Source organism: Chiroxiphia lanceolata, chromosome 11 (genome assembly GCF_009829145.1).
Source record: "Chiroxiphia lanceolata isolate bChiLan1 chromosome 11, bChiLan1.pri, whole genome shotgun sequence".
Taxonomy (NCBI): Eukaryota; Metazoa; Chordata; class Aves; order Passeriformes; family Pipridae; genus Chiroxiphia; species Chiroxiphia lanceolata.
Window position 1 is genome coordinate 21,811,963 of NC_045647.1, and position 23,312 is coordinate 21,835,274.

Genomic DNA, 23,312 nt, shown 5'->3' on the forward strand with positions numbered 1-23,312 from the left:
TTCTTGGTTGGTCATGGACCAGATGTCAGGCTTAATTACAAGATTAATGTTTGAGTAGGGTCTGTAGAACTGGGCCATCAGATCTCCCTGCAGACTGCAACTGCACTTGCTAGTATACAGGTTTCCCCCTCTGGTTTCAGGTTCTTTCCTTCTTCTATACTAAAAAGAAGAAAAAAGTGTTAAAACACTTTGTGAAACAGTGGTAACTCTCAAAACATACTTAGAAATGACTTGGCGGCTTTTGGTGCTCGTGAAATACTGGTGTCTCTCTGTGCTTCTGTGCTAACATATTGTTTGAGGAGCTCAGTGGGCCTGGGGGATGTGGCAGATCTCTGTGTGACTGGCACATCCACAGCAGGAGAAGTCGGGAGACATCGATCCTGCGGCACCTGAGATGCACTGTCAGGAATGATCCCGGCTCCCTCACGCAGGGGTTAAATCTTCTGTTGCAGTGGCCATACCGTATGGAGAATGTGACTAATTTTTGGTGATTAATACACATTTGGAACAGGAGTAGCAACTGGAGTCTGTCCCAGGATTTGCATCATATCTTAGGTGCCTTACCTAAGGCTTGAAGCACTACTTTTGTTTTAGTTCAGCTAGGAACCCTCAGCTGTCTCAATCGCTTTTTGGGTTTCAGCAAAGTATATTTTTACTGGTATCCAAGTCAGCAAAGAGCCTTTGATATCATTCAGTTAGAAAGTACATGCAAAAACGAAAACAAATTTTAACAGCCGAGCAAAACAAAATCCCATTCATCACCCAAGGCTGGGTTTGCTTTACTGATTTGTGAATTTGCCTTTTGAGTGGCTTCGCTGAACATTAGCCTGTGTTGAACTCAGCAGCTTCAACAAGGTTTTCTTATGCTGTTTTCGAAGATTTCCAGTGTTTGACAACTTGCCCTTCATTCCTTTTGTTTTAACGAGTGTTTACAGCTCACTTCAGTGGGGAAGTCTGTCTGTCTGCACCAGCAGTGTCTGTACGGGAATGCACAGGGTCACTGTTCCCAGCAAGCTGATGTTCCTCAGACTCTTTAGATGTTTAGTAAATATCCTGTTGTAAAACTTTTGCTGGGAGCTGTAACAGAATATCCAAAGGATGAAAAGCTGGTTTTGACCTCTCCTTTTTGAAGCTCCTCCTCATCGCAGGAGCTCTGTGTCATTAAACAAAGAAACCCTTCCTACCTATTCCCTCCAGCAGTTATAAACAAGAGTGGCAGACTTTTTTCTTAAAGATGCATATTAAAAAGTCTGCAGCAATTAATTCTCGTGATGTGTACCAATGTCTAGTTCAGATCTTTTCCCAGTGCCTGTGGTTTTGTTTTCCGTATTTCATTTTTTTTTTCTGATATCTTTTTTTTCTTAAGTTTTAGATTATTCTGACTAGTATTTTTCCAAATATTAGGTCATCAAAATTCTGTTCTTGTTAGCTGGTAATGAAAATATTTTTCAGTAGTCTATTAATACAATATTAATTTTTAAAAATATAAATATTACCATATATTGGTATAAATGTCATAGACAAAGGTTTAAAAATATGTATAAAATTATGTTTATTATTATTATTATGAGACTATATGCCTTTCAGTTTTTTAGCAACTGAAATGTTTCTATTAGGTATACTGAGTGTGTGGAGTCTAAATCTGGATTTTCATTTAATGTTTGGAATGCATTTTTGGCTAGCTTTTGGTGGCCCGGGGATCTCATGACCTGTCCACGCAAGGATATGAAAATACTTCAGTGTCAGCTATTCTTGCATGATTTTGATAGACTTTTAAATGGGAACTGGACAGCACAGGCCTTTCATGGGATCTGAATCTTTCAAGGAATCCAAGTGCAGGGTGTGTGGGTTCATCCCCGGCCGTTCCCTTCTGTGCAGCCTCCCACACCACTTGGCCAGGCTGCTGCTTTGGCTGCACCTCTGGCGACATGTGGGAGCTGTGCTCCCTCCACCATTTCATGCACCAATCCCAGTTTCAGTATCTAAAATAAACCTTGCTGTGCCTTGGTACTTTTTTTTTTCTTGAGAAAACACAGACAGTTGTGCTGCCATTTATATACTTATGCATTTATTATAATAGTGTGTGTGTCTATCACACTGAGGGGAGGAAGAGCTGGGTAGGAGAAATACCATGAGCAGAATTCCACTGAGACATGGCATTTCTGTTGCCTTGTGTTCTTTTTGGGTTCCACCACAAATCTGCAGCCCTAAGGCTCTTTGTGGGGTTCACATTGATTTGAAGTTGTGTCAGGGCAGGGTTAGATTGGATCTCGGGAAAAGGTTCTTCCCCCAGAGGCTGGTTGGGCACTGACCAGGCTCCCCAAGGCAGTGGGCACAGCCCCAAGGCTGCCAGAGCTCCAGGATGGTTTGGGGCACAGGGGGTGACTCCTGGGGATGGGTCTGGGCAGTGCCAGGGGTTGGACTGGATGATCCCTGTGGGTCCCTTCCAACTCAGCACATTCTGTGATTCTTTCCCTTTGCAGTGCACTCCAAGAGCTGCCCAAAGCACCCTCCGATCCTTGTGAAGGTAAAATGCAGAATTATTGGACCTGTTTCTCTACATGACAACTGATGTTCATGTGGACACCAGAAGATCAGTACAGCACTTTCCCATTACTGTTCTGTAATTAATTTCTGCAAATTAGATGCCTGTTGCACAAACAGCATTCCCGGGTTCTTCAGAGTGCATTGGAATAGTCTTAGTTTGGCTTCTGAGAAGTGGCTCTTTCAAATACACAAGCTGTTCCAAACCAGTTTGTTTTTGATAACATTACTCAAAACAGGCAAAATGTGCTCCTAAATTGCTTGAATCTTGGGAATGGCAAACTTGGAATGAGTGCTGCTGCAAGGCAAGAGGAGTGAGGATGTGCTGGTGTTCGGGGAGTGCTGGGATGGTGAGAACAGGTGTGTTTCTTGCTTTTCCCAGTAGTCCAGTGCTGAGGGACTGGATCGTTCTGGCTCCTGGCAGACATTCAGACTTTTTGCAGTTGCACGTGGGAGCTCCTGCTCTGGAGATGGAAGAGTACGAGAGCGATTCGTTGACCATGGCGATGGCTCAGCTTTAGTTTCGCACACGTCTGACTGGTGGCAGTTCCTCCGGCGGCTGAATGAGTCATATCGAGTGCAAGAAGGGATTCTGTAAAAATCTGCTGCGGTACGAGCAGTAAACAGGAAACAAAGTGACGGATCTGTTCAGCCCAATTATCGTCAAATTGTGTGGAATACATGGACGTTAGACCCCCATCCTTCAGCCCGGCTGTAGTACGTTACCTCAGGCTCTGAAACGCTTGTTCCTCGTCATTTGTGCGTGTGGCTGCTCAGCCTGTTTGTGAGATGCTGAGTGACGGTGCGTTTCAATTTGAAACGCAAGTGGCGCACTTCGGCTTTTAAAAAAGTGCGTTGAGAAGAGAATTTTTTTGTTGTTTGCCTGTGGTTGCAGAAAAGCTTTTTAAAACAGAGTCGGAGTCAAGCAGGCACAGACTGGCGGCGTTGTACCCGCTCCCTGTTCTCCTGTTCCTCGGTGTGGCGTTCCCGGCTTTCTCGGGGTTCGAACCGGTGGCCCTTCGACCTCGGCCCCCGCGAGCCCCTCCCCGGGGCGGGGCCTGGCGCGCGCGCTCCCTACCTGCGAGGATGTGACGTTAGCTCATCATTACCCTAATTACGCTGACGTCATAGCGGGCTCGGCCAATGGGACCGCCCCGCGCTCCCCACCTGCTCGGCGTAGAATTCCCTCATTCCTGGGATTCCTCCCCGGGCCCGCGAGCGAGCGGGGCCAGCGGGGCTAGGCTCGCCGCGCCTGCTCCGCTCCGCTCCGCTCCGCTGCCGGGCTGCCAGTGCCGCCCCTTCCCGCCACTCCCGGCCCGGCCCGCGGGCGCCGCGGCCGCGCTGCCGCCGCTCCTCCTGCCGTCGCCCGGCCCCGCCGCCGCCCGGAGCGCCGGTGAGTGAGGGGGGAGCGGCCGGGCGGGGGCGGGCGCAGGTGCTACCCCGGCGCGTTCTCCGCGCTGCGGGACTTTCCCCGAGGCGGGCGGAGCGGAGCCTCCCGGGGGGGCCGCGGAACCACCTCGGGGCGGCCGCGGGGGCTCCGAGCGCTGCCGGCGGGGCCGGGCCCGCCCGAGCAGCGGGGCTGTCCCGGCAGGGACTAGCTTCACCGGCTGGAGGTGCCCGAGGTGCCGCAGGTCCCAGCGAACGGGAACGGGGAGGAAATACCCCCCAGGAGCCCCTACCCCGGGTGTCCCGAGTAGCGGGACGGAGCGGGCGCTGCGTCCCTGCCGTCCCCGGCTCACACGTGGGCTCCTGCACGGCGTGCTTTTCCTAGAGGGAAAATCCCTGGGGTCACATCAGTAGCAGAGGTGAAACCTTCTAGAATGAGTCCCAAGGGCACTGGGAAGGTTTTTGACTCTGTATCTTGTATATTCCATTTGTAGAGAGATTTTTTTATTCAGTCTGTAGCAGTGCAATGTCAGAGTGTCTTATGTGTTCCCCAGATGCGATCAGCAGTAATGAGTTCTCAGGGTTTGCATTTTTTAAGTAAATAACTGGGCTGGAACAGTTGTTGCTGGATCTCCAGCATCCCCAGCATACTGCGGGGAACAAGAATGGGGTGTTTTGGTGCAGGATGCTAAAACAGGGTAGCAAATCATCATACAGACTCTTGGGGGCATGTTAATTAAGAGCATTCACACAATAAAGTGTCAGGTTCTTATTTACATATATGTAGCTCTGATAACCTTCTCAGCATCTCCATATTGCATTAGTTAATTTATTTGTTCTCAGAAACATTTGAAAGTTTTCTATTATAAAAGGGACCTTCAGTTCTATCTGCTGTAGTTAAATGTTTCATAATAGGTTTGCAGCAGTGTGTAACATGTAGGATGGACTGAGTGGTCTTGCAGATAGATATAAGACATGGTCAGGTTGGACTTCTATACCTTTAATTTCTTAGGTTAGCTTTTAATTCAAACACCATTGCTAATAGATTTCTTTGTAGAATGTTACTTTGTTAAGGAGTTTTTATGCAACAAGGCAACAAAAGGCACAAGGTAAAATGCCGAAGCTCTGCTTTAAGCTTATAATTTTCTGTGTGATGAGTTAAATTGTTGTTTCTGCCTGAAGATTTGCCTGTTCAAACACTTTTTCCATATGCAAAACAACCATGGTTAAAAAAACTCAAAGTAGTGAATAAATAATTTTTTTTTTTTTTTTAAAGAAAGTGATATTTTGAAGATTCCTTGGTCATACTTGGCCTGAACTCACTCTGAGGACGATGGGTTGTAAATGCAGGAGATGAGCAGTACTAACCGTAGTCATGGCCTACACTGAGTACTTACAGTTAACATTTCACATGGGTATCTCAACACAGGATTTATGTATCAACTTTGATCTAAGTGCAGTTGAAGGAATTTATTGTGTCTATTTGAGACACATACTGTGCTCATCATTATTCTCATTCATGTTGCAAATCTGATTTACTCTCTCCTATAATAAAAAATAAAAGGTATTCACCTATTTTGCATCGAACTGCTGCTTTATCTTCCTTTCCTCTGTGGACTTACTGGTTGTGCTGATTAGCTGTGCCTGGATTTCCTCTTCAGTTTTGCTCTCTCTCATGGAAATCAGCTGAGTCTCTCTCTATAGGTACTTCTGGTTATGAATTTGGGCAGGACTGTGCCTGTATTTCCCCAGGTAGGAGCTGCTTTTGACCTGTTTGACCATACTTTTCAATTAATCTTGTTTTCCCTGTACTTGTGTTTATCTACACTCGGTTCACTTTAGTCTTGATTGTTTCTTGAGTGTCTTGTCATTTTGAATCACTTTGTCATTGTTACAATGGGCTTTGTTTATGAACCCTCCTTTTCTCCCTCTAAAGTTATCTCTATAATTTCACCAGATGGCAATTCAAGTACCAGACTTTTCTCTCAATCATTAGAAGGTTCAGCCTTTCTTTCCTTGTCTGTCTCTAGTTCACACTGGACACATTTGAGAGAACTCTTTCAGGTGTTCCTTAGGAAGGTGTTTGCAGTGGCTATTCTGTCAGTCACACCTAGAATCCAGTCATCCTCATGGCTGTGATTTCACTTTGGCTTTTCATATCCAAACTGGGTCAAAATTCTTCTGGGTTTTTTTTTTTTTTTCCTTACTTGCCCAGCATGTCTGTTGTTCTCATCATTCTTTGTCCTTGTTTTTATCATCTAACTTGTTACTTCAGCTCCAAGGTAAAGTCCATCCTAGACAAAAGCCATCATATCTCCTTAATGAGTACTGCCCAAACATCATCTTTCATGTTTCTCTTTTCTTTCTGTCTCTTTGCTATTCCCCTTTTTAAAAAATCAAATATAAAGGTCTTCTCTTTATTTCAAATCATTCCTGATGTAGCCTGAATATAACTTTGGTGGGATTAAATAATTGTCTTTCTGTTCAGACTGAGTGAGTTGGTGCTGTTTACTGAATTTCAAACAAACAACTTTAGGATTTTTCCACGAATACTTTTCCCGGTGCTTGGAAGGTGCTGTATAAATCCATGAAATCACTTCAATCTTCTTAATTTCTCCATAGTCTTAAAAAAAAAAAAAAAAGCAGACAGTTGCTGAGAGTATTCCATGTGTACCTGGAATTTCCAAAAATGTGAAAAGGAGAGGGGGAAAAAAATGTGCTGTTTTGTTACACTAATGGGTGTTGCATGTTTCAAGTGCTGCATAAAAAAATTACAGGTGGATCAGTGTTTAGTAACTTATTTGTCTTCCAGACATTGTACCTCTGATTTTACATTCTGTGTCTTTACTACTTTCCAGAATATTTCTGTACTGCAGTGTAGGTGAGAGGACAGAGTAGGGCATGTTGAATGGAAGCAGTTGCTGATAAATAAAAGGACTGAGTAAGATATTAAACTAATATTTCAAATTACAGTAGATAAAAATATCTTGAATGTTTGTAAAAGTGCTTTTGGCTCATGTCTCTTTAAATCTAACAGTTAAGGGATTGTAACAAGTAAGATATTTGGGAAACTGTTTCCATAGTTTAAATCAGATTTAGCCAGAGGAAGTTCAATTGTGTTCTTGTATTTCACTGGTCAGTTGTTTCCCCTTACCAGATCGGGGTGCAGAGCAGTACTTACACATAAGATAGAGTTGGTTTTTGATGGGGATACTCATGAAAGTCCAACATCGATGCAGGCTGGTTTCTGCATATACAGGTTTCTGTGTCACACAGAGAATTAGCTGGATTTTGTCAGGAGTTTGCTTTTTAACTCGCTTTTTTATTTTTTTAATTTTTTTTTGGAACCCTGGAAAGTGTCCTGGTCTTTATTTCTGAAATGTGACTCCTCCTGAGGATGGCTGGGCTGTTCTCTGAAGGCAGCCTTGGCAAAGCTGTATCAGTTGCTGACCTTGCCCAGATCAAATTAGGTTTTTAAGCTTTGAGCAGTCTAAGAGAAGATCTCTCCTCTCTCATTCTCATAGGCAACCTTTATTACTTTCTAAAGTGTTATCACTGGCTTGTTAGTCTAATTTAGAGATAGAGGGATATTTAATATTGTTTGGAAAATAATCTGGAAGTTTATATCTCCTTGAAGGTAACTTTCATAACTGTGAACGTGTTCAGTGTGTTTAAAAAAATCCCAGAATACTTGGTATTGCACTGTGGGATTTGCAGCTCTCCCTTCAAAGCAGCTCTTGGATGAGCTCAGTATTCTGCACAAGGCCTTAATTTTAGAGGAGCATCTCAGCAGCTCTCTCATGATATGGACTTGAATAATATACAAAGGTGCAAAATTATATAGAGCCCACTTTTAGTGAAGTTGTTTTTGAAGTGTCTAATTTCCTGAATAGAATTAAGACCTGGTTCCTGTTTCCTTCTCCCAGTGTGGATTTCTGTCACTAGCTAATTCTTTTACTAGGAACATGTTCCGGAAAGGGTTTGGGCATCTGCTACTCCTATTACTTGAAATTTACTGAAAAATTTAAAGAAAAAAGGCAATTTGTTGTCAATAAAAAACATTTTACTATCCTTTGCGTTGTTCTTTATCAAGAGGTGCTTGGTTTTTTGTTTTTCTTTTCCTAAAGAGTTGACTAAAAGGGTTTGCATTGCTGTCTTTGAAATTTAAGACAAAGTTAGCACTAAATCATGAGTTAGCCTTCAGTTTGGTGTAGCTGCATCACCTGATCAGACATATTTTAGTAATTTTTCTGACCGAATTTTCACTCTGTTAGAGGAATTTGTGTAAGAGGGTCAGTAATCAACAGTCTGGGGAGAAATAAAGTGTTATTTTGAAGTCCAAGAAAACAAAAAGCAGGAAAGAAACTAAGCATCAAGGTCTAAGGGATCAAAGTGGAATGATGCTGAAGGCTTCTCCAGCAAACACACTCTGCCAAATATTTGCTTTGGTTTGGAGGAGAATGTGGCCAGACAAGATATGAAGAAATATTTAATAGTAAAATAAGAAGCTCAGATCTTGTTTTCTAAAACCTCTTGCCCACAGGTACTATCTTTAAATGAAAGAGTTAATTGACTTACAACTTAGTTAAAATACTATTCTTGAGCAAAAGCTGATGATGACAGGGACGTTTTAATCCTCGAGTGCTATGCTTTGTTATTTCAAGTTTTTCTCTTGTATAGTTCTGTGGAAACATTACTGGATTTAATTATTTAAACTTAAAAATATATTTTTTAAACTTACAAATACTTCAAAATCCTTTCTCTTATGCTTTAAAACCTTTGGTTAAAATCTTTGACGTTATTTAGGAAGAGGGAGGGAGGACAGTGAAGTTTATTGTTTTAGTGCAAAGTCAAGGAAATTGCTTCCCAAACATATGCTTGTTGTTAAGTCTGTGTACATGTTATACATGTGTTTGAGATTTCTGTAGTTGCCACTACCTTCTTTTTTTTTTTTTTTTAAGATTATACTGTAAAGTAAGTTACAGTAAACAGTTTTCAGGATAGAAGATCATGCTCAGTTTTTGGTGGAAGAAATCCATCAAAACTGTTAGCTGTTCTGAGATTTTCTTTCTCTATTTTTTTTTTCTTAACAGTTCTGCCTATGCTGTTGCCTTCTTATTTAAAAACACATAGAAGTTGCTGGCCTTTTAATAAAAGCAACTTGACAGCACGTTATTTCTTCCTTAATTTCCCTTTCATATTTTTGCAATTTCCTATTGGAACTTCTTTTTTTAGTTTTGAAGCCATCTATGTGAAGCTTTGAGAAGCTTATGTGAGCTGCAGTGCAATCATTGGTTTTAATGGGAAAGTCTGTTGCTTGATACGGTGCTGAAATGTCCATTTTTAATGTGGTAGGATTAATTTTTTGTGTATGGGAATTATGTGTTGCAAGGGGCTAAAACCGGGGAGAAGCAGCTATTGAGGTGTGTAATTATACAGGTTGCAGTTCTCTGTGTTGTTGTAGATACACATACCCAGAGTTCAGCTATGTGTTCATTAGTAAATGGCTTATAAACTTTGAATGATTCTCCCTTGGACACAGGAGTGTGGAGATGGAGTTTATTGAATCCTGTGGCTCTAAAGCAGTCTCATGGTCAGGTAGTCAGGCCAGCTGTCACCTTCACTGCAGATGAGTTGCATCTTTGGATAGTATCTCAAGTAGCTCTTTATTGGGATGGAAAGCCAGCATGTGGGACAAAAAAAGCACAACATGCAGTAGATAACCCTGCTGCAACATTTGTGAGCAGCAGTCATCAGCTTCAGTACTTGAGAATTTGGTCTTCTGGTTTGTTTGGGCGAGTAGTTGGTGGGAAAGCTAATTCCAGTGTTTCCTTGTTTTCAAAACTAAGTAATTACTTAGTTTTAACAAGTTCTGTGCTGGTATAACATGAAAAGAACAGCAGAAACTTAGATTTTTGATTGTTTTTGCTGTCATGCTCTTTTTCATTCCTTCTGTAAAACCTGATGTATGTATGCTCTGAACAGGTGATGCAGCACTTGGTATGTTAAGGATTCTGAGTTTCCTATCTGTAACTTTGGGTCTGAATTTTGCAGGATCCAGGGAGGAATGGAGACTCCATTGGATGTACTGTCAAGAGCAGCATCTCTAGTACACGCTGATGATGAGAAACGTAAGTCTGCAATTTAGCTCTCTGCTTTGCTCGATCCAGATCATTACATTTGCGCTGTGTGTCAGCCTAGATGTTGGCTCTATCAATCTTGGTATTTTGCTGAATCAAAGACGTGTAGAAAAATGTCAAGAACCCTTCAGAGATTGTCTTCCTCAGGTGCAAACCCAATATGTTGCATTTAAATTGGTTAGTGTGCAAGACAGAATCATTCCTGTTATTTAAAATTACTTACCAATTCACGTGAAGGTGCCCCTCTTTTCCCAATTGCATATGCATTGTGAGTAGACGAAAAGTTGTGATGGTACTATGCCAAACTAAGGCCAGTTTGAAAACTTGCCCTCCCTAATGGTATTGGTTAGACTTGTTCTCATTTAAGAACACAGAACTGTGTGGGCATGAGTGGGTTGCAAAGATTTCAGTTCATACAAACTACCGGGTAGACTGTTATCATTAGTAATGAGCACTTCATTTTCCTTTCACTGCCAGTAAAAGGTGATAACAGGGTTTTAACATAATGATGTCAGTGGCAGCCCATCATTTGGGTAATATTTTTGCTTTTAATATTCATGATAAGAGTTTCAGGTGGGTTAACTAATGTTAGAATAATGTTTTCAGTTCTGCCAAATTGCAGTGCTGCTTTGTAGATCAAATTGTTACCTGCATGCTCACTGATAAATGTCTTTGCCAGGTTTTTCTGAGTAGTGTAAGCACTCAGGGAGTGTGTGCATCTTGGCTATCAGCCTCAAGAGGTGCCGACTAGCAAAATGGTATTTTGGATTTCAGACTGCTTTTGTGTGTAGCTTCTGTGCCTAAAATCACCTTTCAAGATGAATTCAGCTTTTCTTCTTTTGATCTTTGTTCCTTTATTCTGCATGTGTTTTTGAAACGCCGTTGTATTGAATGTTAAATAAAATAATTGATGCACTGTTGTTAATCAACTCACTCAAGTAATCACAAAGTAAAAAAATACAGTATATTTGGATAACAAGTCCCAGATTTTTTGTGTGTATTCAAATAGTCAAGAAAGCAGTAGCTCACCCTTTCAGAAGTCCATAAAATGAAGGTTCCATACCCTGATGAGCTCTTCTGTGTTACTGGCTTTTAGCCTTATAATGAATATTGGTTTTGCTGTTCTTTCATGTTCACTTTGCTGCTGGATAACTACCAAGTTTTTGTTGGTCTCACTGTAGATGGATGACTTAGTTGATTGCCACAGTTATTGACTATTGCTGGTAAAATGAAAAGCAATGGAACTCCTTGAGGAAATAGTTTCAACTGTGAATTTGGCCTGGGGGATTTCTATTGCAAACTAACATATATTTGCAGAAAAGTCAAAAGCTTAACCTATTTTGCTTTGCCTACATTTTATAGTATATTATGAATATGTATTCTCAATGTTCTTAAGCTTAAATGCATTCTTTTTGGTTGACTCTTCCCTGAGACTCTAGTTTGAATTTGAGTTTCATGGGGTAGCAATATTGTGCTGGATTTGGAGGATCCAGAGGAAGTCTGATTCAGTGCAACTTGCATGTGAGGAAGCTGATGTGTATCTGGTTCTAATTTACATTCCTTTAGTCTTACCACTTAGACTTAATTAGATTTATGCCACTCTGCAGCTTCTAACTTGTGCTATCTCTGAGCTTGTCCTCTTGTGTGAATCACACACCAAAAAGCTGTAGTAAGAAGAGCTGCTGAGAGGAAGAGAAGAGCAGTCCCTGAAGTTGCACTTTTTTGTGTCAGCTTTAGTGAAATGGCACCAGCCAGACTTCACCCTTTGTTAAAGTGGATACTAACAGCTTGAAGTTAGTCTTGAAATTAGAAATTATCCTTGAGCTTTCCAGTGAAGTGCCTGGCATGCTGCTCATGGAGTTCTAGCAGTGGTCCTGTCTGTATTTCTGTATCCCCGTTCACTTTGTCTGACACACAGAGTTCTACAGAGAGTTTCCAATATTCCAGTCATGTCCAAGAGTTCAGGAATAATTTTTTTATAAAGTGAAGGATCCTCTTATCTCTGTGGGCACTCACTGTAGTGTCAAGTAATATTAAAATGTCTTTGTCTTATATGTTGTATGAACACATATATCTTTGTTTATAGACAAATCACATACTGTTTAAAACAAATGCTTTTAAACTTCTCAGCACTTAAAGAAATGAAGGAGATGTATGTTATTGTGGCTTAATCTCAGCCAGCACCCACGTACCACCCAGCTGCTCACTTACATGTCCCCTGCCCTGCTGGAATGGAGAGAAGAATCAGAATAAAATCAGAATAAAAATATCTCAACCTGTGTGTTGAGATAAAAACAGTTTAATGATTGAAATAAAATATTATAATTACAGTAATGAAAAGGGAAACAACAAAAAGAGAGAGAGAAATAAAACCCAAGAAAGACAAGCGCTGCACAATACAGGTGCTCACCACCTCCTGCCGATGCAGAGCCTGTCCCCAGGCAGGGATCAGTGGCCAATTCCCCCCAGTTTCTACACTGAGCACAGCATTCTGTGCTGTGGAATATCCCTTTGGCCAGTTCAGGTCAGCTGTCCTGGCCATGCTCCCTCCTGGCTTCTTGTGCACCTCCTCACTGGCAGAGCCCGGGATACTGGGAAGTCCTTGACTTCAGGTGAGCACTGCTCGGCAACAACTAACCAGGAGTGTGTTGTCAGCATTGTATTTATCCCTTCGGACCTGAAGGGAGCCCACAGCCTAAAGGAAGGATGGAGAGAGACTATTTACAAGAGCCTGGAGTGACAGATCAGAAGGGAATGGCTTCACACTGACAGTGAATAGGTTTAGATGGGATATTAGGAAGAAATTTCTCCCTGTGTGGGTGGTGAGGCCCTGGCACAGGTTGCCCAGAGAAACTGTGGCTGCCCCATCCCTGGAAGTGTCCAAGGCCAGGTTGGACAGAGCTTGGAGCAACCTGGGATAATGGAAGGTGTCCCTGCCCATGGCAGGGGGTGGGACTGGATGAGCTTTAACTCACTTCCAACCCAAAAAATTCTGGGATTCTATGATTCTATAACATTATTCCTGTACTAAATCCAAAACACAGCACTATGCCAGCTACTAGGAAGGCAATTAACTCTATCCCAGCTGCAACCAGGACATGCCAGTGGAGATTTCCCAGAATGGTCATGGGTTTCTTAAGCAAATATGACCTTGATGTTTTTTGGTTTGTTTTTTTTCCCAGCTGCACCTGGGTCAGTGAGATTGAACCTCAGTGATACATTAGTACTTGGTGTTGCTTTCAGTCTCATCTCTGGTTTAGTTCATGAACTATATTGTAGACTGTATTTCAACAGCTCCCAGTTTAAATCATTCTGCACTTGTTAGCAACAAAACTGCTGTGTCATGGAAAAGGTAAATTAGGGAGAAGAAATGACTACTGCAATTCTGTGTTTGTAACTCTTACCACTGTGATGGAAACAGCTATTTAAGGTTATGGTACAGTGGATCTGTACTTAAAAAAAAAAAAAGGCTGAGCAATAGAAGGTAGACAATGATGTCATTATAAACCAGACATCTTAAAGGCTTGTCACTAGTTTCTGACTTGTCAATAGTAGAGGAAAGGCCACAGGAAGCCTGTGCTGTTTATGAGCAGATGTTCAGTGCTGGAGTAGGTAATGTGCAACCATTTTATCTGTAAGTGGCACCTGTAAGGTTTTTCTGGGTTCTTTTCAGGACTTCGGGAGTGGGATTTAGATGAAGTAACCATCTGTATGATATGCATGTTTGCTGGTTTTTGAATGTTATCATGGCCATAAACATTATTGAATGTGGGTTATTGTAAACTGCAGAAATCCAGTTTACAATGAGATGCTTGATACTCATTACTCTTATTCCTCTTCTTTCCCTATACTTCTTACTGGGGTTATACTGATTTCTCATACGTTCAGGGTTCAAGTTGGCTGGTTTTAGAAGACCACAGTGAAAGCTGGTAAGATTTAAGCAAGTGTTCAAACAGTAAGGAGGATTATCATTTTGTATTTATCTCATGTAAAAATAAGAGATTTGGGAACTGGTCTTTCAGTTATAAACAGTGTTTTAAAAGCATAATCTTGTTATTGAGAAAATAGTGAAGGAAAACACTAAGAAGGAGTTGTGCTTGCAGAATGTGTTGTAAGCAGTGAGTACTCACCTGTACTGATTTTATAGTAACATTTACACTTTCCTCCAATATTTAAGTCCAGTTTAAGAATATGGGAAAGAATGAGGAAAAAATATGTCATTTCTCACTCTCTCAGGGTAATACAGTGAAAAATCTGTTGTTGGCAAACAGGAGAAAATATACGTCCATAAGGAAATGAAAGGTTTGGAAACAGCTAATGAATGGCACATTGAAGTCCTGGCTAAGAACTTAACAACCTAATACCTTGTACCAAATCCATACCTGTTGAGTCTTGATTTATGTTTTGAAAAACTGATAACGAACTACACAAATAAAAAAAATATCTTTGATCAAGCCATGCTTCTTGCACAGGTGGGATCAACCACATGTGTCATCCCTGAGTGTATGGAAGCCTGGAATTGCTATTCTACACTTCTTGCCTGTGAACACTGTTATTGTTTGGCAGCAGTTTCTCTTATGTGGTTTTGTTTAATGCACTTCAAATAATTAGACCATACAGTTGATATTTCTAGTACAGAAGAATTATTGTGCTTTAAAATCCCTGCCCTAATCTGCTTTGTCATAAAATTCTTGTGTAGACAAGACCTACAAGTCAGTTTTCGCTGTTCTTCATTGGTATCAATAGTTAGAAGTGGGAATTTTGTGCTGGCTGTCACCTCATCATTAATATGCACTGATTAATTGTTTTGGATAGCTGATCCTAAAATATGTATCACTTCAAGGCAGAGGTGAAAACAATGTATTATTTTTTAGGACTCTTGAACAGGACACTAATTCTGTAAACTTATTGTCTTTAAATACAAAACAAGCAGTATTTATAGTAGAATTAGACTTGAATGTTATGTGTGTTAGAGATATTAATGATGAAATATTTCCAGCATCACCAGGACTTTGCACCTACACCACTAATGTTTGTTGTGTAAATTTATAGCAAATTATGGGCAGTAAGCCTGAGAAAGGTTTTAATATCAGTGTGTGCAGAAGTTTTAAAATCCTACTGTGGGAGCACTCACATCAGCACTGAAAATACTTCAGGGCCTCAGGGGTTTTTGACTGACTGAAAGTGAGGAATTGGATGGAACTTGCTATATGATGCAGTTAGTACAAGTCTCAAGGATCTGTTTCATTTGAGATTTGCTTTTTAGAGGGGGTTGAGGTTTTCCTGGCATCCGCTTCAGAAAAATGGGTTACAGTGGCAGCATTTTTGCACAGAAATGAAGAAGCAGTACCATGTCACAGTCCTTGAGTATTTTCTATTCACCAGTTCACACCATTCTGAGTAAAAGTGGGAGGAATTGCAGTGCTTGTAGCAAGAATGATAAATATTATATAGCAAATATTACTTGGAACAAGATGAAATATTTCCAGGAGAACATAATCTTGTCATGTGACTTGCCCTTTGTATTTTTATTTGCGCATATATATCCAAAATAGGAAATCTGGTACCAAAGAAATAAATGGAAAAGGTCTTAGCAGCATGCGGTATGAAGAGATATTTCAGTATTGCTTCTCGTTTATGGAATGTTTGCTTTAGGGGTGGAAAGGAATCAAATTGGTTTAGTAAGGGCATCCTGGAGCATGTTTAGAGTTCTTTTGACATCTAAAATATGTTTATGTACTGAACTATAATTCTCATATAGACTGTTTTGGTGGTAAACTGTTTTTTGTTCCTGCTAGTATTCATTATTTGGCATCCCCAATCCTGTGTGTAATACATGGAGCAGTTTAGTACACCACTGTTAATCTGGTTTGTGTTTATTGTTCTGCCATTACTCCTGGAGTTTGCCATTATTTTTTCACTGCCACAGTGTGGAGAATGTGAATGTTTTCTGTAGTTCTTGGTGCTGTTCAAATACCTGGGAAAAGGTTCTCGGCAGTGTCGAGGGCAGGAAGCAGAGCTCTGTTGTCCTGATATGGGGCTGCTTCCCGTTACCCAGAGAGTCAGGAGCAGGGATGGAAGCTCCAGACTCCCATTCCCGACTTCTCTCTGTAGCACCACGACACTGATGCCACAAGGCTTCATTGAACCCTTGAGCTCTGCTGGTGTGCAAAAAACGTGGCCAGGAGTCCTGGCGGAGTCTGCTGCTGTGGACACTGTTGCTACCTTGAAAGTGTCACGTTTGGAATATTTGGGAAATGAACTGGTGATTGTCTATTACAGAAACTCACAGCTGCACCATGAAATTGCTCACAGGGAAAGTATCCTTAAGGAATTCCTTGCTTTGAAGTGTGTCATGCTGGGTTATGATCCTTTACCAGGGCAAGCTGGGAGTCATTATGGATAACCTTAAGATACCATTGCCAGCAGGGCTGACTAAATCTTGTTTTTTCCCCAATTTAGACCAGATAAAAATTTACTTTATAATGAAAAAGTTGTATGTGATGCTTCTACTAAAAATATTCCTTCCTATGACTTTCAGGACTCCTCCAGTGAAACATTTTTTGGTTTGTGGGGCAATGCTTGCTGCAATCCTGCTTGGCTATGTTGAGGAAAACACAGCCATGTTAACGCAGATTTTTCTTTTGCATTCTGTAAATAAATTTAACAGTATTTTATATGCATGTTGTTTTTCAGGGCTTTTGAAGTTTGGGGTTTTTTAATCAGGGTTTGGCAACCCTTGGATGTCTCTTTTAACCAATCCAGTGCAAACTTTCATTTAGAACTTGACTTCTTCAGAAGGACTTTTCCCTTATTGGGTTGAGAGGAGGGTAAGAAGTACTTTGTGATAATTTCTTATATGAATGTGGGTGGACTCTCCACATGGATGTTTGTTTCTTCTTTTATGGCAAATTAAAATATTGATTTGGTTGTCTTTCTGCCAGGTTGGTGATTGGATGAATATGTCTGTGGGTTCAGAGAAGAGGCAGATATTTGATAGACTGTGCTGGTTTAAAAGTTAACCAGCAGGGGAAATGAACTCAACTCAAAAGAGAGATTATAAGTCAGAATAACAATTTAATAAAATAATACAATAAGTACGATTATACAGACAAACAATTGGTCTTAACCCACAAAACCCAAATGTATAACCCAGCACCCTGGGGCATGAACAAAGTGGTGTTCCTTGGGACCCCCTGAGTCCAAAGTAAAGGGAGAGGGGAAAAACCTGCTGGTGGGAGAGCTGTTGCAGTCTGGTCAAAAGTAGTGATTGCAGTGCAGTTGAGGGTGGTGGTCTCAGTCTGGTTGAGAGCAGTGAGCTGCAGTCTTCCTCTGGATCCCACGAGTGGTGAAAAGGTTCCGAAACTCCAAGTTTATATATATTCTCCAGTTCAGGCAGGAATGCTCAGTCCTTCCCTCAGAGCGGGGAATTCCATAAAAGGGTATGAGGACAGGAACATCTTCCTATTTCACAGGCCTCTACTGATAACAGTTTCTGGGAAATGGCATGGAAGGCTATAGAATACACAGTTTTGGGCTACACCCATCCAGTGATGAATCGGTCCCAGCTGTTCTAACTAGGACATAGACACAAAGAGTTGGTCTTAAAAATCAGAGGTAGGGTTAGACTTTGGTGTTCTGCAACTCAGTTTAATACACTGAATTCTTTAGTTGCAGAAATTAATGTGTAGTTAAGTAACTGAATAGCTTGTATGATTTAGCAACTGTGTTTGTGGTCAGAGCTTGTCTGTGGTGTCCAGCAAGAGAGGAACTAAAGGTTTCTAAAGGAAAAGCTCTAATTTCGAAGGAGCAGCATCAGCAAAAATCTACATTTGTAGTCCCTTAACAGCTATGAGAGGTGTTAAAAGTGGATTTGTCAGCTATTTGTCTTTTTGTAATGTTTAATCAGTGGCAGCGGAAGAGGGGAGTCCTGTTAGTTTTGGAGCAGAACCTGTGATATAAATAGTCCTTTTTTTTACTGGACAGGAGAAAAGTATGGAAATGGGATGTTTCAGGTTAGTAATAACGTGATGGAGAAATCTGAGTGGTTCGATCCTTGAGATGTGGCCTCAATCATCTGATGTTGTGTCTGAACACCAACAGCTTGAAATAATTAAAATTGGGAGTAATAACATGCATAGTGCTCTGCTTTTAATTTCATGAACCATACAGAAAATACTAATATCGTCTGTTTTAAATATCAGTTAGTCTGGTTTTTTGTAAAAATATCAGAATGGGTGAATTCCTGATCTTCTGGTTTTTGTTTTTCCAAAACCTGTAGCTCTTTGTATTACTTGGTATTTCACAGGATAACTTCCTGTAAATAGTGTCAGGGCCATTTCATTATTTTTAGGATTTTCCTGAAATTAGGAGTGTTAAGTAGGATAACTACTCGTTTGGGTTGTTTTGTTTAAAAAAAAAAATTATTATTACCCACAGAAAGTTTCACCCTCTTTTCCTCCAAGTTTATTGTAGCAAGGAAATAAAGAATGAGTAGAGTTATGTTTTCAGCTTGTTAAATAGGCTGGAAAATGGGGCAATTGTCTGCCTGGCGCCTGGATGTATTTTAATAGCAGGGGGATGCCATTAGCATAGGCAATGGAGTGGTGGTAATGCCTGCAGGGACAAAACAGTCCACATGTTTTTTTCAAATTAATTTTAAAAAACATTTGCAAGAGGTTCAGCTGCCTACAGTTTGTAAACCTATTGTAACATCCTTCAACATAGCAGATGTTTCTGCCCAGGCTGCTCAGAGCTCCTGAGCAGTGGCAGCCACAACGTGGCTTTTCTTTCTGAATCCTTTTCAGCTAATTGGTGATAAAATATTTGCAGTGACTGGTGGCATTACCTCCAAGTAAATGGTGTTTACAGGAACGCTGTGTTTAAATGTTTGGCAAATGGAGAGGAAGGAATCTTTTTACCAGGGTGGAATTTGCCATCAGATAGCAACCATTGCTCTGAAAATCACAGCTGGCTGAACACCGTGTTGTTACGTGTGCGAGCACATCCAGACCTATCCGGATCTTGTTGGTGCATGTGCTCCTAAATGACTGGCATTTCTGAAATGCTGGGCTTGGAACTGGGTGCTCTGCTTGTCTATTTTACCATAACCTGTATTTACTATATACTGAATTTTCAAACGATGCGGGGAAATTATTCACTCATTAGGTTTTGTCCATTGAATTTTCTGGTGATGGGTGGAATTACAGAAATGGACTGGGGTTTCCAACTTGGCAGAATATTCTGGCATGTGAAAATCTGGCCATTCTTCACGTGATACGTATTATTTGGTTGATTTAATTTTAATTTTTTTTTGAAGTTCTTAGTTAATTGGAAATACTGCAGGCTGACTTGGGAAATGCAGGGTGCTTTCCCAGGATGTCCTTTCCATGTCTTTAAGAGTACAGAGAGTTGGGTCAATCTTGGAAATGACAGTGCCACACATGAAAAGCTGGCAAGGCAGAATTGGTGAGGAAAACAGTTAAAATATTTCTGAAATACTTTGGGTTTGGAATATTTACTATTGTTTACTGCTTTTTCCGTATTTAATTGTTTTTTAGATACTTATTTCAGCACTTTGTCTGTGTCTGAAAGGGTTAGAATAGAGCACTTGCAGCTTCCTTAGTGCCTCTCTAACACCATATCTTAAACCAGGCTTAATGTTATAAAGCCAGTTAGAATTTTGTTAAAATTGAGGTTGTCCTGTACAATCTTTACTACTTGTTCAGTCATAGTCTTTGGTGAAATGAGCATAGAATATTTACAGATCTGTTGTAAAAAGCAATATACAAGTTCTTAGTTAATGAGCATCTGTTTGGTATTTTCTTTTCCCTTGTTGGGATCCCAGACTTAATTTATGCTGTGCCATTCAAATTCTGACCTGAAGGAGGAGGGATTTGAACATGGGTTTCCCAATCCAAGATGAGTGTCCTAATTATATGGTTTATGAAATAAAAAGGGGATACTGTCAATTAACACACTGTTTTACTGGCTCTTGCCTTTTGTTCTGTTGTTTAAGAAAAAAATAAAATAAAAAAATAATTAAAAAAAGCAGCAGTACTTTGCTTCAGGCTGAAGAGAACATATTTCTCCCCCAAGAAGCAAACACCAAAATTACTTGCTTTCAATTTCCCCCCCCTTTTGCTGCTGAACCAAAAATCAATTACTTGTGTAAGCAGAATTCTGGCTACAAATCTGCAGCACAGCTATAAACAATGTGACTACAGAAACTTCTGTCATCCTTAAGCTTAAAAGGAGAAATGCTTCTTGTTTAGCAAATTGAAGAGTGAAGAATGATTTATTACCCTCCTCTGATTTTTTTTTTCCCCTCTTCTGTTCTGACTTTAAGCTTAATGACACTCATTGAAAGGTGTAATACCCTGTATTACAAGAGTATTTTTGTGCATCCACTACAACAGTATTGTACTAGGTGATAATGACTTCATAACACTGGAATAAATTTGCTTTAGATACACATTTATTGCTTTGTAAAGCAGAGAAATTCTAAACAGTAGTTGGACAGAAATAGCCTTTTGTGTATTCTTATTTTAAATGGAACAATTTTAGCACACACACTAGGCTGAATTTTCCTGAAACTGTGGCAGTAACTGCTTTTATTTTCTGAGTCATGTCCATGTCGTCTGTTTGGTTTGTGTGAAAACATCTGTGTATTACAGCTGTAACTTTATTGCTGTGAATCTCCAGCCTTTACTTGCCTTCTTTAGAGCTGGATATCTCTGGGTTGTACAGCAGTGACTGTTCATCCACAGCTCCGTCTCTTTTTGTATCTTAACGCACTTCTTGCTTAGCCTGACTTGGAAAACATTTGATCATATAAACAGGCAAAAATGTTACTTTCCCCTCTGAACTCACCTCCAAATTATGAGGACCTCTTTCAATTGGTTTCATCCTGAGTTATCTCATCACTAGACAATATAGTGATTTTCCAATAGTGGTCTAGATTTCCAGTATGTTCAATGTGAGCAGTGTTGGCTCTGGTTGAAATCCGTGACCTCACTGTGCAGGTATCTCAGAAAATGTATTTATTTATTTATTGCAGAATGCTGGCACTTACCATAATGACATCATTTTATGTTACATTCACCTACCCAAACTATTCTTTTATTTTAAAAGGTGAGCTCTGTTTTTAGAAGTACAGTCGAATAGCTAATTATCTTTACATATGTTAAACATTATGTATTTAAATACATTAAAGGATTTATAGTAGTCCCTAATAAATTTGTTATAAATCAATAATTTCTTGATCTCTTTAATAAAACACATGAATAACACAGGCTTAAGAATGTCATTTGTCAGTGTTTGAATGTGAAGGAAAGTAATGGGCTTTCCACTGTCTTCTGTGGAGGAAAATTTCAGTCTTTTTGCAGAAATCTAGCTGGTGTTTGTTGCTTTTTTCTTTTTTTAGTGCAATAATAATTAACTAATCTCAGTGGAAACCTCTGAGCTGTCTGACTCCTCTTGTCTACAGTACTGGAGAGATTTTATCTGAGTTACAGCAGGAGTTGGTTACATGACTACCCTGTAGTTCCATGGGGCCAGGGCTCAGCTACCTTAATCCTTTGGACTGAACTTCTCATGACTCCCAACAGATGTTTTGCCTTTAAAGGTCACTTTAACTTTCTGACCAGGCTGGTTCTGTGCTTCCCAGAGTGTGCCAGCATAGTTCACAACTGGAATGTAGTTGGACATCAGGAATGAAATTTCATTAATTTCTTTTTCACTTCCTTAGTTATTCAACCAAATCTCACAATACCCACTTCCATAACAACTGGCAGAGCATGTTTTAAAAGGATAAGACAGTGTCAAAATAAAAAGACTATATGAGTAATTAGAATGTGTTGGTTTTCTGAATGGTGTAAGGCACAATCATTGGAGTTCTAAGTACTGTATTTTTGTAAGGCTTCAAGACTAAATATCTCCGTGTCTATAGGTAGACCAGAGACAAACTGGTACACCCACATAACTTGAGCATTGTTATGTACCTGTATTGTTAGTGCTTCCAGTATAGATCTCCCTAGCTAGTCTCTTTTTTTGTGGTCATCTGTTTGTGTTTGCATGCATATGCCTGTCTGATCTTCTGATAATCTGGCAGGTCTATTCTAAAATCAGTTTTCTTTTTACTTCTCAGAAATAGGGCATAGTGGTATTATGAGCTGCTCCATTGACCTTAATACCATCACATTAATGCCAGTGTCCTTCTGCTTTCAGTCATACCCAAATATTACTTAGTAATGAGAGGAAGACTGACAATAGAAAAATGTAGGTCTTTACTACTGCTTCTGGCTATTAACTCCTAACCACCACTAATCTGTTCAAACATGTGCCCTTCTGCTCTCCTTACATATTTCAGTTATTAATAACAGCAGGTTGTGCTTTCTGGTTGCACTCAAGTAACTTCAAGTCACTTGAATCTGCAGGATGGATATACACTTGCTGCCTCGCAGTGCTGTACTAGTTGTAAAATTATGAGCATATGGGTCCAGCACGGGATAAATGTGATAAACCTGAAGAATCTTGGATGGAATGGCAGAGAATTTCTGGAAGAACAGAGCAGTGGTCACTCAGGTGATCTCCACAAGGACCATCAACTCCTGGCCCTGCCCAGGACACCCCAACAATCCTCCTCTGTCCCTGAGAGTGTTGTCCAAACCCTCCTGGAACTCTGGCAGCCTCGGTGCCCTGCCCTCTGCCCTGGGGAGCCTGGTCAGTGCCCAACCAGCTTCTGGGGAAAGAACCTTTCCCTGAGATCCAACCTGACCCTGCCCTGGCACAGCTCCAGCCGTTCCCTCAGGTCCTGTCACTGGTCACAGAGGGCAGAGATCGGAGCTTCCCCTCCAGAGGGACTTAATGATGGTTGCAAAGAGCTGAAAGGTGATGTGCCAGCAAGGTAGGAAATAGTGGACAGTGGGCTGCAGTGAAAGGTCTACTCAGCTCACCCCTTTAGCAGACTTGTGTGTAGGATGGAATTCCATGCATATTTTATGAATATAATGAACGTGTGTCAATTACAAAAGAAAAGAGTTTTGTGGAAGACCTTTTATGTATTTCTCAGTTTGGATTCTGTCCTGGTTTCATCTGGGACAGAGCTTTTCCATCTGACAAAACTGATTCCAGATATATTTTTAGTTATTAAAGTCTTATTTACTTTTCCTCTTTGGATTCCCGTTCTCCATTAAATTGGAAAGAGGTTATCATTTTCATTTTATGGCTGAAATTGCATGG

At 40.6% G+C, this 23,312-nt stretch overlaps 1 protein-coding gene and 1 long non-coding RNA gene across 3 annotated transcripts in view; one reads left to right on the plus strand and one right to left on the minus strand.

Annotated features, from left to right (window-relative positions):
- Positions 1–2,613: 2,613 nt before the first annotated feature.
- On the minus strand, positions 2,614–3,597 carry LOC116792313. Its single transcript, XR_004359072.1, has 2 exons — positions 3,271–3,597; positions 2,614–3,149 (listed from the first exon to the last, which is right to left on the minus strand). It is a non-coding gene; the product is annotated as an uncharacterized LOC116792313 (long non-coding RNA).
- A 306-nt stretch (positions 3,598–3,903) lies between these two features.
- The window catches only part of VGLL4 (vestigial like family member 4), an 84,125-nt gene continuing 64,716 nt past the window's right edge, over positions 3,904–23,312 (plus strand). The window contains exons 1-2 of one of the 2 annotated variants that reach the window (XM_032698619.1): positions 3,904–3,937; positions 9,985–10,061. In XM_032698619.1, the coding sequence (XP_032554510.1) occupies positions 9,998–10,061 (64 nt within the window). In that variant the 5' untranslated portion in view covers positions 3,904–3,937; positions 9,985–9,997. The remainder of the gene's footprint in view (positions 3,938–9,984; positions 10,062–23,312) is intronic. The other variant, XM_032698620.1, reaches the window with a different exon arrangement.